Source organism: Gallus gallus, chromosome 4 (assembly GCF_016699485.2).
Source record: "Gallus gallus isolate bGalGal1 chromosome 4, bGalGal1.mat.broiler.GRCg7b, whole genome shotgun sequence".
Taxonomy (NCBI): Eukaryota; Metazoa; Chordata; class Aves; order Galliformes; family Phasianidae; genus Gallus; species Gallus gallus.
In genome coordinates this window covers 68,881,842-68,895,034 of record NC_052535.1, presented here as the reverse complement: position 1 = coordinate 68,895,034, position 13,193 = coordinate 68,881,842, and the positions used below count along the sequence as shown (strand labels likewise).

General features: G+C 35.3%; 1 protein-coding gene across 3 annotated transcripts in view; it reads left to right on the top strand.

Annotated features, from left to right (window-relative positions):
- WDR19 (WD repeat domain 19) overlaps window positions 1-13,193 on the top strand; it is a 39,556-nt gene that overhangs the window by 12,748 nt on the left and 13,615 nt on the right. For all 3 annotated transcript variants that reach the window (XM_015285660.4, XM_040699816.1, XM_040699817.1), the window contains 15 exons: window positions 1,716-1,865; window positions 2,409-2,556; window positions 3,151-3,355; window positions 3,910-4,069; window positions 4,655-4,765; window positions 5,034-5,143; window positions 5,629-5,686; window positions 6,645-6,791; window positions 6,900-6,982; window positions 8,345-8,428; window positions 9,496-9,642; window positions 10,447-10,571; window positions 11,931-12,043; window positions 12,809-12,877; window positions 13,077-13,154. In XM_015285660.4, coding sequence (XP_015141146.3) covers window positions 1,716-1,865; window positions 2,409-2,556; window positions 3,151-3,355; window positions 3,910-4,069; window positions 4,655-4,765; window positions 5,034-5,143; window positions 5,629-5,686; window positions 6,645-6,791; window positions 6,900-6,982; window positions 8,345-8,428; window positions 9,496-9,642; window positions 10,447-10,571; window positions 11,931-12,043; window positions 12,809-12,877; window positions 13,077-13,154 — 1,788 coding nt within the window. The remainder of the gene's footprint in view (window positions 1-1,715; window positions 1,866-2,408; window positions 2,557-3,150; window positions 3,356-3,909; window positions 4,070-4,654; window positions 4,766-5,033; window positions 5,144-5,628; window positions 5,687-6,644; window positions 6,792-6,899; window positions 6,983-8,344; window positions 8,429-9,495; window positions 9,643-10,446; window positions 10,572-11,930; window positions 12,044-12,808; window positions 12,878-13,076; window positions 13,155-13,193) is intronic.

Genomic DNA, 13,193 nt, shown 5'->3' with positions numbered 1-13,193 from the left:
TTGAATTATTACTGTTTTTTTTTTTTTGCAGAAAAAAATGATGCTTTTGAGAAGTTTACTTTGGATTATTTTCTATGCAAAAGCAGTCAAAATTGCATCCAGCTTTCCCTTACTGTTGCACTTATATGAGATGTTTTGGCAGGAATGCTCTTTTACTAGTGTTTGGTTCAAAACACTGCTTTTTAGTAGCAGAATTTAGTTCTGTTGTAGTAGCGACATGATTGCAATCAAAGTATCTTCCAGACATAAGAAAGAAGTATAGGGCTTATTTTGAAAATATATTAAGTGGTAACATGATAGATGTGGACCCAAAGGTAATGAGGTAAACAAATATTATAGTGTAAATGTAGGTCTCAGCTTACTATTGTACCATTTGTCATATGATAGGGGTTTTTGATATTTGTTTTTCTAAGTGTTTTAACAAGAGGTTAGGAGAACACTGAAGAATAAAGTGAATATGCTTCTGGACTTTTCAGATTTTCCTCTCTATGAGGTATAGTTTTTTGGGGGGTTTAGTATTTTCTGCCATAGGGAATACGGGGCACGTTTGACATTGTATTTTGCTCTTTATGAAACACGGTGATATATTGACCTTTCAGCGGAATGACAGAGCTGCTTTCTCTGCTGATATCACTGGTTCAATAATTCAAATGGTTTTGTAGCAGTTGAAGGCTTTCCTATTTCCTCAGTTGCCATTTTAGCTAGTTAAAACTAGTACTGATAAATCTTAAATGCTAAATTCAGAACTGATCAATCTGATGTGTGCAAGTTCAAGTTTTTCAATTGACTTCAAAAGCCTTCTTTTACTTCTAGTGTTCTTGTTTGTGCAGCACTATTTGAGAAATAGTGTTTATCACCAGTAAGTTTGATTGCTTTTTCCCCTCTGTTGGGTAAACCTCTACTTAAGAATTTGTCTTTCTTCTTGGGAGGGAAATTATTCAGCATTGGTTGAAGGCTTCTTCAAGGAAGAAGCAGGCATTTCCCCTAATTTCAGAACTGCACTGTAATGTCTCCACAAAGCAGAGCGAGAACAAGAACACTCATTTTCCTCCCTCTTTTCTAAAACTATTTCATGGTTATCTTCTGCTTGAAGGCAAGTGAAGTAAAAGGAATCGAAACAGGACCAAATAAATAGCACCACTTGGTTCCATCATTTTTCTGTGAAGCATTTTCAGTTGATAATTCAGGTCTTGGCTGAAGATCTTATTTCTACAGTGGTTAACTCTTAAATGAGGACATCCAAAGTTTATTTGAATTAATTTAAATCTCTGGATTTTTAGTTTATTTCTCGGTATTCTTTTACCACAGATTGTTAATGATAGAACTAGTGCTAGTTAGAGAAATAAGAAATAAAGAGCTGTTCCAGTCCCCTGTCACAGTAATACATAAATTCATAAATTCAGTAATACAAAAATTCATATTTTTTCATTGGGAAAGGCAGGAAGTGAGGTAGTGAGGTGGTTTTTTTCTTTCAAATAAAAACGGCACTCCTCTTTTTTCATCCCGCCCCAAAAAGTTTTCCTATCCTGCCCAATAACGTCCCTCAATGAGGAAAAAAGTCAAAAGAAAGCTGGAATTGCTGTTTTTTTTCACATGTTCTTCATACTCAGATCTCTAAGATGGGGGGAAAAAACACCACAATCAAATTCATTATCTACTTGCCATTTATTAGTGTCAATATTAGCTTTTTCTGTTTTGTTTTTTTTTCTCATTAGACTGGAGTTATTCATTATTTCTACATCGAAGACTGGCAGTATGTGAATGAATATCGTCATCCTGTCAGTGTGAGAAAAATTTTCCCAGATCCTAATGGAACCAGACTGGCTTTCATAGATGAGAAAAGTGATGGCTTTGTCTATTGTCCAGTAAGTTAATGTGGGATACCCATGCCATTATATTTACAAACTAGGTCTCCAACTATCTTATAAAACATGTTTTCTAGAGAATGATAAAACTTTTGTTACTCAACACATATGCTAGAAGAAGAAATTGCCAAAAAGGCTTGATGAATAGTAATGTAAAAATAGTAATGTGAAGTAATAAAATGTGTCATAGTAGATCAGGGTCATTTAATTACATTAAATGCCTTTCAGAAATTATATGTTAGTGTATTCCAATACTTATGTTGTAGCTGATGTTACAGCGCTAACTTTCAGTTTCACTGCCTGTCCCATTGCTCTTCTTCTAAGGAAAGTAAATATCATGCTGTGACATGTATTTTCTGTTTGCTTCCTTTCTGAATTAAACAATTACACTATTCAGAGTCACTGCTCATAAGAAAACTTTTTGTAATAGGAATTTCATATTTCTGCACCACTTCTATTCCTCTATTCTTAATCATTATCTGAATGAAAATTTAGCTTGTTTGGTCTTGCTTCCTTGTAATTTCACTTTTGCATTCTTTCTAGGTGAACGATAGAATATATGAGATTCCAAATTTCTCACCAACCATTAAAGGAATCCTGTGGGAAAACTGGCCAATGGATAAAGGTGTTTTTGTTGCTTATGATGATGATAAAGCATACACTTATGTCTTTCATAAAGACACCATTCAAGGTACTGTAAATGCTTTGAAAATCTCATCAATTACTTCAGTTATTAAAGCAAAACATGTTCTGTTTTTAATTTGTGTTAAATATTTCCACAACTGCATATGAAAATGAACAGTACAGAGGTTTTGAAGTGTAACTGTTTGATAACAGTAATGTTGTGTAGGTTTCTCTGCAAACTTCCAGCAAGAGACGTTTTGATTTTAACCCTTCAAGCTTTTTGCTCCTATACTCTTTTGTCTGATAATTACGCATTATGCTTCAACTGTGTTTTGAATGTTCAAGAGAAGCTCTTAGGATCAGATTATAAAACTTCTATTCACCTATAGTATTAACCAAAAATGTAACCATAGCTACTTCTACATGAGTGGCAAATGCCAAGAAATTTATCAACATTTGGAAAATGGTTTTCATCATTTAGAAGTTTTAACTCACTTGTTTCTATTTCACTGACAAGCGTACTCTTTTACAGTAGATTGTGACTATCAGAATTAGAGACCTTATGTTAATATCCAGTAACCTTGACTGATTACCACATTTTTTTTTACCAAGTAGGGTTTTTTAAAATGATGTCTTCTTTCTTCCTAATCTTTGAATCCAGGATCGAAGATTATACTGGCAGGTGGTACAGAAGTCCCCTTTTCCCAAAAACCTTTACTGTTGTACAATGGAGAATTAACTTGTCAGACTCAGAGTGGGAAAACAAACAATATCTATCTCAGTACTCACAGTTTCCTTGGAGATTTGAAAGACTTTGGACGTAATGAGCTGGCACAAATGCTTACCCAAACGTTAATGTTGAAAAGGTACATCTATGTTTTAATTCTGTTGTGTAAAATTTTTTTCTGTGCTTAAAGCTCTATGCAGCGTACCGTGGTTATCTGAAAATGTCATGCAGAATATGGATAAATTAGATTGGTCCATCAGGCCATATAGGTGTCTGTGCAAACCAAAGTAAGAGTAACAGTGCTGCTTTCTGTTTTTCCACTGTCAAGTAGAAGTAATCTGTTCAAGACTGATTTGGGGTCCTATGACAGTGGCTCTTCCAAAACTGGCTAAAGATTCTTCTTGCCTCACTCTTCTTCCACTGCATTAAGACAAAGCAAAATCACTATAATGGAAAAACTGCCAGAATAGGGAAAGCAGGTGATTTCATGAAAAAGAATGGTAAAAATAGCAGAAACAGAACTGTAAGTTATGCGTTTGTACTTCTCCTTTGTTCCTGGTAATTGTCTATCTCTCCATGCTTAGAAGTAGAGATTTTTTTGAGGTTTCCCTGTTGTAGTATTAGGAAAAAAAGAGTAGAGAAGAAATTTTATATACAAGAAGTATTGGTTTTAAATTAGTTCTGCCTTTATAGATTTTCTGAAGCATGGGGCATATGTGTACTTCTGAATGACCAGTCTAGTTGGAATGAGCTGGGCAAAGCTTGCTTACATCACATGGAGGTGGATTTTGCAATACGTGTTTATCGGACATGTGGTGATGCTGGGATGGTGATGTCACTAGAAGAAATAAAGGTAAAACAAAGTCCTTTTTAAATGGGGAGTACTGTGGTTTAATTCTTCTTAAGAATTTCTAATTTCTTTTTTTTTTTTTGGGTGGGAATTTTTGTGGTTTTTTTTAATTATAGGTAAATCATTTTCAGGAGAGTTAATTATAGAGGAGAAAGCATTCAAACCACAGAACTCTTGCTTGGTTTCCTCTTCTCATGGTTGCAGTACTCTGCTGGAATGCAGAATTCTTTCCCATATTTTCTTAATAGGAGTAGAATACACATATTCATGTGTCAGACAGGCTCTCTACCCTGTTCTATTTGTAAGAGAGTTTTTAAGGCCACTCATACATATTTTTTAAACAGATTGTATTTAGACATCTGAAAGTGTACAAAGATAGTACCTTAAGAATATACTTCTGCAAAGTGTTGGTTTTAGACAGCGTTAGTGGCTTTGAGGTACAATAAGAAAGTGAGGGCTTTTTCTGGTTTGTAGAATCTGTTACGCGTTGTCGGGTTGTCAAATGTGGGGATGTATTGCTTTACGGTGTATATCAGACTATGTTACCTATAACTTTTGTATTTTAATGTTGTTTGTGTCCTTTTACAGGGAATAGAAGATCGCAACCTTTTAGCAGGACACCTTGCCATGTTTACTAGCAATTTTAATCTGGCTCAAGATTTGTACTTGGCGTCCTCTCGTCCTATTTCTGCACTTGAGGTATTCAAAACGTGTAAATATTTTGTATGCAATTTTCTTCACCTTAATGTTGGAATATTTTACCTTCTGGTAACTCTGCCCTCTGTAGTTTTGTTCTTGCTATTGTGTGACTTGCAGACATTCTTTTAATATAAATGTAGCTCTCTCAAATTATCTACATCCTTCTAGAATACTAGCTCTGTAATTGCATTTAGACTAATATAAAGTTCATGTTACAATACAGAGTTTGATGTCTCCATCAGAAAATGGTGCTCTTCTTTTTTAATAGATGCGAAAAGACTTGCAGCACTGGGACAGTGCACTTCAGCTGGCTAAGTGTTTGGCTCCGGACCAAATCCCATTCATATCAAGGGAATATGCACTGCAACTTGAATTCACGTAAGTTCTCCTGTAAAGATGCAGTGTAAGAACATGAAAACCAGTGCTCATGTTAACTAGAAGAACATGCAATTGAGATACTGTAGCTGAGAAAGCTCAGCTGTAATGCTGAGTCACCATTTTTTGCAGCTGTAGAACCAGAATAGTTTTGTAGGAATGCTTCATGCTGGAGGCATAGGTTAGCAAGTAAGAGTGAGTTGTATTGCCTATATGCGTAGGTTTGTGCCTGTCTGTCATGGAACTTGATTGATCTCGGTGTAAAGGAATTGAGAGACAGACTTGCCTTTTGATTAATATCTCAATGAAGAGAAACACCATAACATACTGTGTAATTCCTTCTTTTACATACCTCACATCCTAATTTGCAGGTTTATCTCTTAAGCTAAACAGATACATGCATAATGTGTCTGAAAGAACTGCTAGGTAGGAAGGTAACGATCTCTTCCAATTAAAACTTTTTCTTATAATTTCCAATTTTCTTTCAGGGGTGATTATATTAATGCTCTGGCACATTACGAGAAGGGAATCACTGGGGACAGTAAGGTATTTCATTTCTAATATTGATAGCACATGTAGTATCATATACTGCACTTTCAAGTGTTTTGTTTCAGACTGATTTGAATTCAGCTTTTTTATGTCAGTCCTAAATTTACACAACTATTGCTTTGGTGATAGCAGTCCTTTATGTGCTTTTTTGTGTATTTTTAATACACAGAATGATACTTTCTCTACTCGTAAAACATTGCCATTGTATTCGAATAGCATAACAAGACTTAGTTTGAGCAGTTTCATAGTAGACGTGCAAACTGTGGGTGATGTTGCTAAGATTTCATTGCCAAAGCAAAAATCTTCATTATTCCTTTGGTTATTCTTTGCTGAATTTTTATCTCCTTAAAGACAGACTAGGATTGCATTACAAAGTAGACATGTTATTCAGAAGATATTCCCTTATTCTGGCATTATTTTCCCTAATATTTGCAAAATGCCTATTATGAAATGGCTGAAATAATAATAGGGGAATTTAATAGAGAAAATAGCAGTGTTTTTTGAATTCAAGCCATTTGCCCTTAAAGTGTCAGTGGCCTCACCATCTTTGGGGGAAAAAACAAAAACAAACAAACAAACAAAAACATAAAATGAAGAGATTACAGGCATATTTCCTTCTTTCTTTTTCTACTGTTGGCTTTGAAGGTAAGAATGGAGTAGTACTGAGCCATCTGTAATAGTATATTCTCTGTATGCTTGGCTAGGACAGATCTCATAAGTAAAATACACAGATAAAAGACCAAAGGTTAAGGAAAAGGAAAAAAAAAAAACACTAAGCAGAGTTGTTGTTAACTAGTGAAAAATAGCTGAAGCTGAGCAAGAATTTCTAGACAAAAAAATCATTTCAGCAAGTCCATGTAATGTTTTGTTATTTTGAATCAGTGTTTTGTTACTGTGGCTTTTGTGAGCTGCAGTTTCTGATACATAATGTCACTGCTTCCCATTTTGTTGCTAGTACCAGGAACACGATGAAGCTTGCCTTGCTGGAGTGGCTCAAATGTCCATTCGAATGGGAGATATCCGTCAGGGCGTAAACCGGGCCATTAAGCATCCCAGTAGGTTACTAAAAAGAGACTGTGGAGCGATTCTGGAGAGTATGAAGGTATTCAAACACGTTAATAAAGCCTAAGGTTGAATATGTGAATGCATTAAGATACTTATTCGTAATCATAATTTAGAAATGATATTACAATGATTTTCAATATTACAGCAATTTGCAGAAGCTGCACAGCTGTATGAGAAGGGCCAATATTATGACAAGGCAGCATCAGTATACATCCGGTGTAAAAACTGGTAAGTACAGATTGCAGGGAGGTGTTCTGTTTGTTGAAACAGAGGACCTGATGTGGTGCATTTTGGAAAAGAACAAGTCTGCAAATGTCTCTCTGGTTTTGTGGTTCCTCTCCCCAGGCTTGAACACAAACAACATTCACCTCTTAGAAGTTTATGTTGGTTTAAATACAGTCTTACTGGAAATGGGACATAGTCCTCCTTTTTTTTTTTCCTGTTTTTGTGTCATGTTAGCTGCAGTTTCCAGTCCTTTTTGCATGTGTGAGTGTGCATGCATGTGCACTCTGCATTTGCTCATTTAATTCATGCAGTTTCTTTTAAGTTCATTAAATTTTGTTGGTCATCAGATACCAGCTAAGACTTTGAATATTCAGACAGTTGGAAATTGCCCTAATTTGCTTGTTCAAATGGAGTCTATATCTGTTAGCTGTCAAAACAACTAACATAATGTTCTGTACATCTTCTTAAAGTGGAAAGTGGAAGTTTACAGTGGAGAAGTACTATTTTATGAAGAGATTCTGAGTCTTAATTGTTATCTAATTACATTTTTTGCTACTTTAATAGTAGGAAATGAATAAAGCAGAGATCAGAAAGATCCCTTCTCTTTCATGCAAGTGCTCTAAAAATTAGGCTGGAATTTACTCATTTACAATGCAAAAATTTATCTCTCTGTAGAAGTGTATCAGCAGCATCAGGGTGAACCAAGAGAACACTTTGTTAAATAAGAGTAGCTTATGTATAGTGATAGACTTGATGTGGAAGCTGAGAGGGGCAAGTTTTGTTTTTTCAGGCAGAAGTAAGTTCAGGTCTCCTGAAGTCTTGGGGAGTGCTCTGCTTTCTAGGCAGAGAAGGGATATTTAGGGCCTGCCTCTCTTCAGCCTCACACGTGCTCTGCTGTGTTGGATGTTGTCATTCAGAGGATCTGCCTGTAATTGCTTGGAGTCCTCTGCACAACCTATAGCTGAGGCTTAAGCACACAATCACAAGAGGCAGTACCACTGGACTGGTACTGGTTTCCTTTGTACTCTTGCTCAGTCTATCAGGTACAGTTTTAATACTGTGCTGCTTCTGTAGATGAATTGGAGCCAAAAAGTGGCACTTCTTATGCTCATACATCTCAAATGAAGAAGGGAAGATTCTGTGCTCTTTAAGCCCCATGTGTTCATGAAGCAGTCTGTTGTTTCTCATTCTCTTTCCAGCTATTAAGCACAGTTCTTTAAACATTTTAAAGTGCCTTCAAAGCTTATGCATTATGTTCAAATACTTTTTCTTTAACCTCCTTTACAGTATTGCTATAAATACACCTGTTCTACCAGAGAAAATTGGAAACCAGAAATATTTCTTCACTGTGTCTTGTCTTTCCAGGGCAAAGGTTGGTGAACTTCTTCCTCATGTTTCATCTCCAAAGATTCACCTACAATACGCAAAGGCCAAAGAAGCAGACGGCAGGTGTGTTTGCCTGTTTATCTATATTTATAAAATATACAATTATTATTTATGGCAGATGTTATTTCTATAAGCTATACTAAAATACAGCCTTTACATTTTTCATAAAACATGCTTGTGAGAAGGGATTCTGAAATACCTAAGCATAAATATTTTAAACATAGTCTAAGGACCACCACCATCAAAGACATAGTTATAATTGATTTTTTTCCCATCTAAACAGTATTGTCTTTTTAACAAAAATTATTGAAGGTGCTGCAGCACTACAGCATTCCAGTTAATGGAATATTGAAGTTCAGTTTGTTTCTAACAACTCTTTTCATAAAGCTGTGATTTTTAAGGTCCTTCAAAATTGAAATAATCATGGAAGAATTTTGTTTCCAATCTGGAAGCAAATTACTGTTACATCTTAATAGCTGCTCTTGCAAGGCACTGAATAAAGTGAAATTATTGGCTACAATGATAAAGACCAAAACAGGCCTTTATCATTTCAGCCAATAATCACAAAGTTTTAATCACAAAATTTACTTTTCTACTTGTCACTGCCTGTAGGGAAATGCACTTCAGAATAATGATGGCTTATAAGATGAGACAACCAAGGCTAAATGCTTGGATGGATGAGATTAGAAAATATTACTAGTGTTAATTGCATAGTGCAAGAATGAGAAATTTCTTTAACTCTTTTACAGAACAGAAAATAGTCTCATTTTTGAAACTGTGCTATTAGTTATCTGTTTGGATTTATTGTTCTCTCACTCCCGAGTGATTTAATGTGGAGCTGATAGAACAGATGAACTACTTCTAAGGTATACAAAAAGGGATGCTTGACAGAGTAAGTTAAAAATACTTCTGTGGTTTACTGTTGTCTCAGCAAGAAATGTACTCCCAAGGGAAAATAATGTGGAGAGAAAAGAAGTTAGTAAATATGAAACAAGCCTATTTATGCAAACTGAAAAGAAGGTGTCACAGAATAACCTCTCAGAAGTAAAATACCGTATGTTTCTTTCATACCATACTGAAAACAGTTATTTAAAAATTGGAAAAGCTGTTGTGGAGCTGTAATTTTTCAGGTACAAGGAAGCTGCGGTAGCTTATGAGAATGCAAAACAGTGGGACAGCGTAATCCGACTGTGTTTGGATCACCTTAATAATCCTGAGAGGGCCGTTAATATTGTGAGAGAAACCCAATCTCTTGATGGAGCAAAGATGGTGGCCAGGTAATAATGACACGTTAACAAGTTAATCACTTTGAGAACTGTTAACTGTTTCTTTCTTCTGCATTGTCACCAGAGGATAAAGTTGTGCTTAGTACAGTAAATTGATTTTTTTTAAAGAAATCCTATAAGCTTGTAGAATATATAATATTTCCTTGAACATGTTCTTAATGTGTTCCATAACTTACCTCAATCTAACATTGGCTTTTTATTCTACTTAAGTAATGTATCACTCTTAAATCATGATTGCATTGTCTAGGTTAGTGATTTTCTAGATGCAGCTATGGAGAGCACAGTAAAATTAATCGTTATGCACAATTTTCATATTAACTTCTTTCAGGAAGAATATTCTTGTATATTAGCTTTAATTGAACTTACAGCTTGTGAGATGGGCAGTTAGAATTTTAAAAGCATGGAAGAAATCATACCTGATGGAAGTTGGTGAGGCGTGCTGGTGTATCAGACTCAGTTACTAGTGCTTGGTTAATGACTGATGATTTCAGTTTTGTGATTTGAGTTCTTTAAAATTTGAACAACTAAACAGATACTACTTTATTCCTTTTTAACTCTTCAATTGAAAATTACATTAACCTGAAGTAGTGGGTTTAGACAATAATAAAAGCTTGCCGTGCTGTGTTACTTATAGTAAGTTATTTTTAGTAACCTATTTAAAAGATAAAATATGTAGATATGAAATAAATTAGAAATATATCATACTTGCATGCCACAAAATACAGTATGTTTCATAATGTTTGGAGCATTCATTGTGTTACCCAACTAAAGTATTAATTTGTTCATTCCAACTAGATTTTTCCTGCAGCTCGGTGACTATGGTTCTGCCATCCAGTTCCTGGTCATGTCCAAATGCAATAATGAAGCTTTCACATTAGCTCAACAGCACAACAAGATGGAGATTTATGCTGATATCATCAGTGAGTATTTCTGTTTAGTACTTTGCACACAGTATATTTTACTTTACTTTTACTTGGTTTAGACCAAATTAAAGTGATAAGAGAAGGGATGTGTAGTTTTGTTTCCCAGCCCTTTCCATCTCTTATTTTCAATCACCATTGACAAATTTGGCTTCCTGTTTTTAATTCAGCTTACAGACCTGTGTTTCACTTCCAGCTCAGGTGTTTTCAAAACCTTGGCTGTGTTAGAGCTCTTTCTGTTTATCCACAGAGGTAAAGCATTTGTCTAGGCTGTTCTTGTGTGTCAGCTGAGGAACCTCTTTTTTGACCTTGATTTATTTAGTATTACCTTTCTGAAACTGAGAATTTTACTAGTAGAACTGAATTTTATCGCCTCTTTTCCTTTTGTAATGACTCCAGCTCTTCTCTTACGTGTTTGTGTCACTTATCCATTCTTTTTTTATTTTTCTTTCCCCAGAGGCCATTCATGGCCTCCTGCTGTCACAGTAGGAGACTAAAGAAGGCCTTGCAGAGAAGCTGACTTGTACCTCGGGCCATCAAATCACTCAGTGGCCAACCTGTTGATTTGCAATATACGTTATGCTTTTCTCTTACGTCAAGCAGCCTTCTTTGTGGAAACAGTTTCACATAAATATCTAACAAATTATCTTTTCAATAAAACATTGAAAGTTTGCCTTTAAAGTCTTCCTTTATAAAATGCATTCTTGCCAGTGTAGGGTAGTTACAAAAACTTCACAGCAGTTAGCTTGGTGATACACTATTACAGCTGCTTGTCAAGGTGGGCAGTATTGTTCTATTATTCCTTGTGCTTTCTTCCTTCTCTCCTATCCACAACAGCATGGCTCAAATTGTAATCTAAGTGGGTAGGAAAAGGCTTTAAAGCTAACTTTGGAGAAGTGGCTCTCTATATGTGTACAGTAATACGGAATCTTGGTTAGAAGACTGTGGTATTCCCTGCTAAATGGTTAGATATCTCCTGATAGTCTTTCATGATGCAATACAGGTATATCCTCGTATTCTTAAGCTGTGAAAATAATCCTAATGATGATCTTAATATCACTTTTTCTGTTTTATTGTTGCCAAGACATAATTAAAAAATAAATAGTATGTCATAGGCCATTCTATTATGTCTGTAGAAATCCCATTACCATATAAGACCTGTGGAAACAATAATTTCAATGCATTATTAGCCCCTGATGTCTGACATTTAGTCTTTTAAGTAGAAAAAAAGCATACAAGACATAATTTGATTCTAGTTGGCTTTGGTTTTCTCTGTATAATGAGAATTTCTTTATTTGTTAGGGCCCTTTTCTTACTGAATAAGAATACCCTGTTATCATGGCCTTCTCTCTCTTGCAGCTTCCGAGAGTACCAGCAATGAAGATTATCAGAGCGTTGCACTGTATTTTGAAGGAGAAAAGAAACATTTCCAGGCGGGAAAATTTTTCTTGTTGTGTGGCCAATATGGACGGGTCAGTACTTAAATGATGAAGCAGTGATGGCTGACTGTTGATAGAAACTGTTGAAAATACTGTACTTCCAAATCAAGTTCACTCGTGGACTTTGTCTGTCTTAACTGATATATGTACTGATATAAAAAGGTGTTGAAAAGCTAAGTTAGGTATCTGTATTTATTATTTTATTCTATGAATTGTACACTGTCATGCAGATAAACTTTTCGTAGCAGTAGAGGCACTGGATGGATTAATGTCACATTACCCTCAGTCAATTTCTAACAGGTGTAAACATACAAGTAAAATTTGTTTGTAGTATATTGCCGTACAAATAGTTTGTTAAATAGTGTTGCACACCCAAACCTAAACATATCTTTAAAAAGGAGGAAGTGTGTCAATTGAGAGGCAAGTCTGTCAGCTGATGCTTGCTAAGTGTTTGACTCCTGCATACTGAACACATGCTAAAAAAGTTCCTGATTTTTGCAGATTACAGTCATCATAGGTGACTGCTCTTTCAGCTGGAGCTAAGGAGGCTTCTAATGTCACATTAACCACAGTTAAATGAAGATATACGCCAGGATTTAGCAAAGACTTGACTTTTTTTCAGGAGTAAAAGCAGCCATTACCTGTATAGCATATACGGCTATCCTGATGGCTATAAAATACAGTCCATCCACTGTGCCATTTTTTCTGTCAAAAGACAGAAAGAAACAACCTGGTAAAAATAAGAAAAATGTTAATTTCATGTATTTCAACTTCAACTCTCTTTCTACTTCTTTTTAGGCATTAAAGCACTTTATAAAAAGCCCAAACACAGAAGATAACCTGGCTATCGAAATGGCAATTGAAACAGTAAGCAATTTTGATAAAACAAAATATTTCTTATCTTTTCAAGAAGTTTACTTTCAGTATTGTGGCATTTTCCCATCATCAGTTGATAAATCAGTCCTGCTGCAGTTGATAAATAAATCTAGACTTCTTATGAAAAGTCTCCTTGTGTTGTATTCTTTCTTCTTCCCTCATGGTAATTTCTTCTGTCTTTATTTAATAGGTGGGACAGGCAAAAGACGAAGCCCTAAAAAATGAACTGATAGATTATCTTACAGGAGAGAATGATGGCATGCCTAAGGTATTGTATTTTTGTCACTGCTCTTGTGTCCTCTTGCTG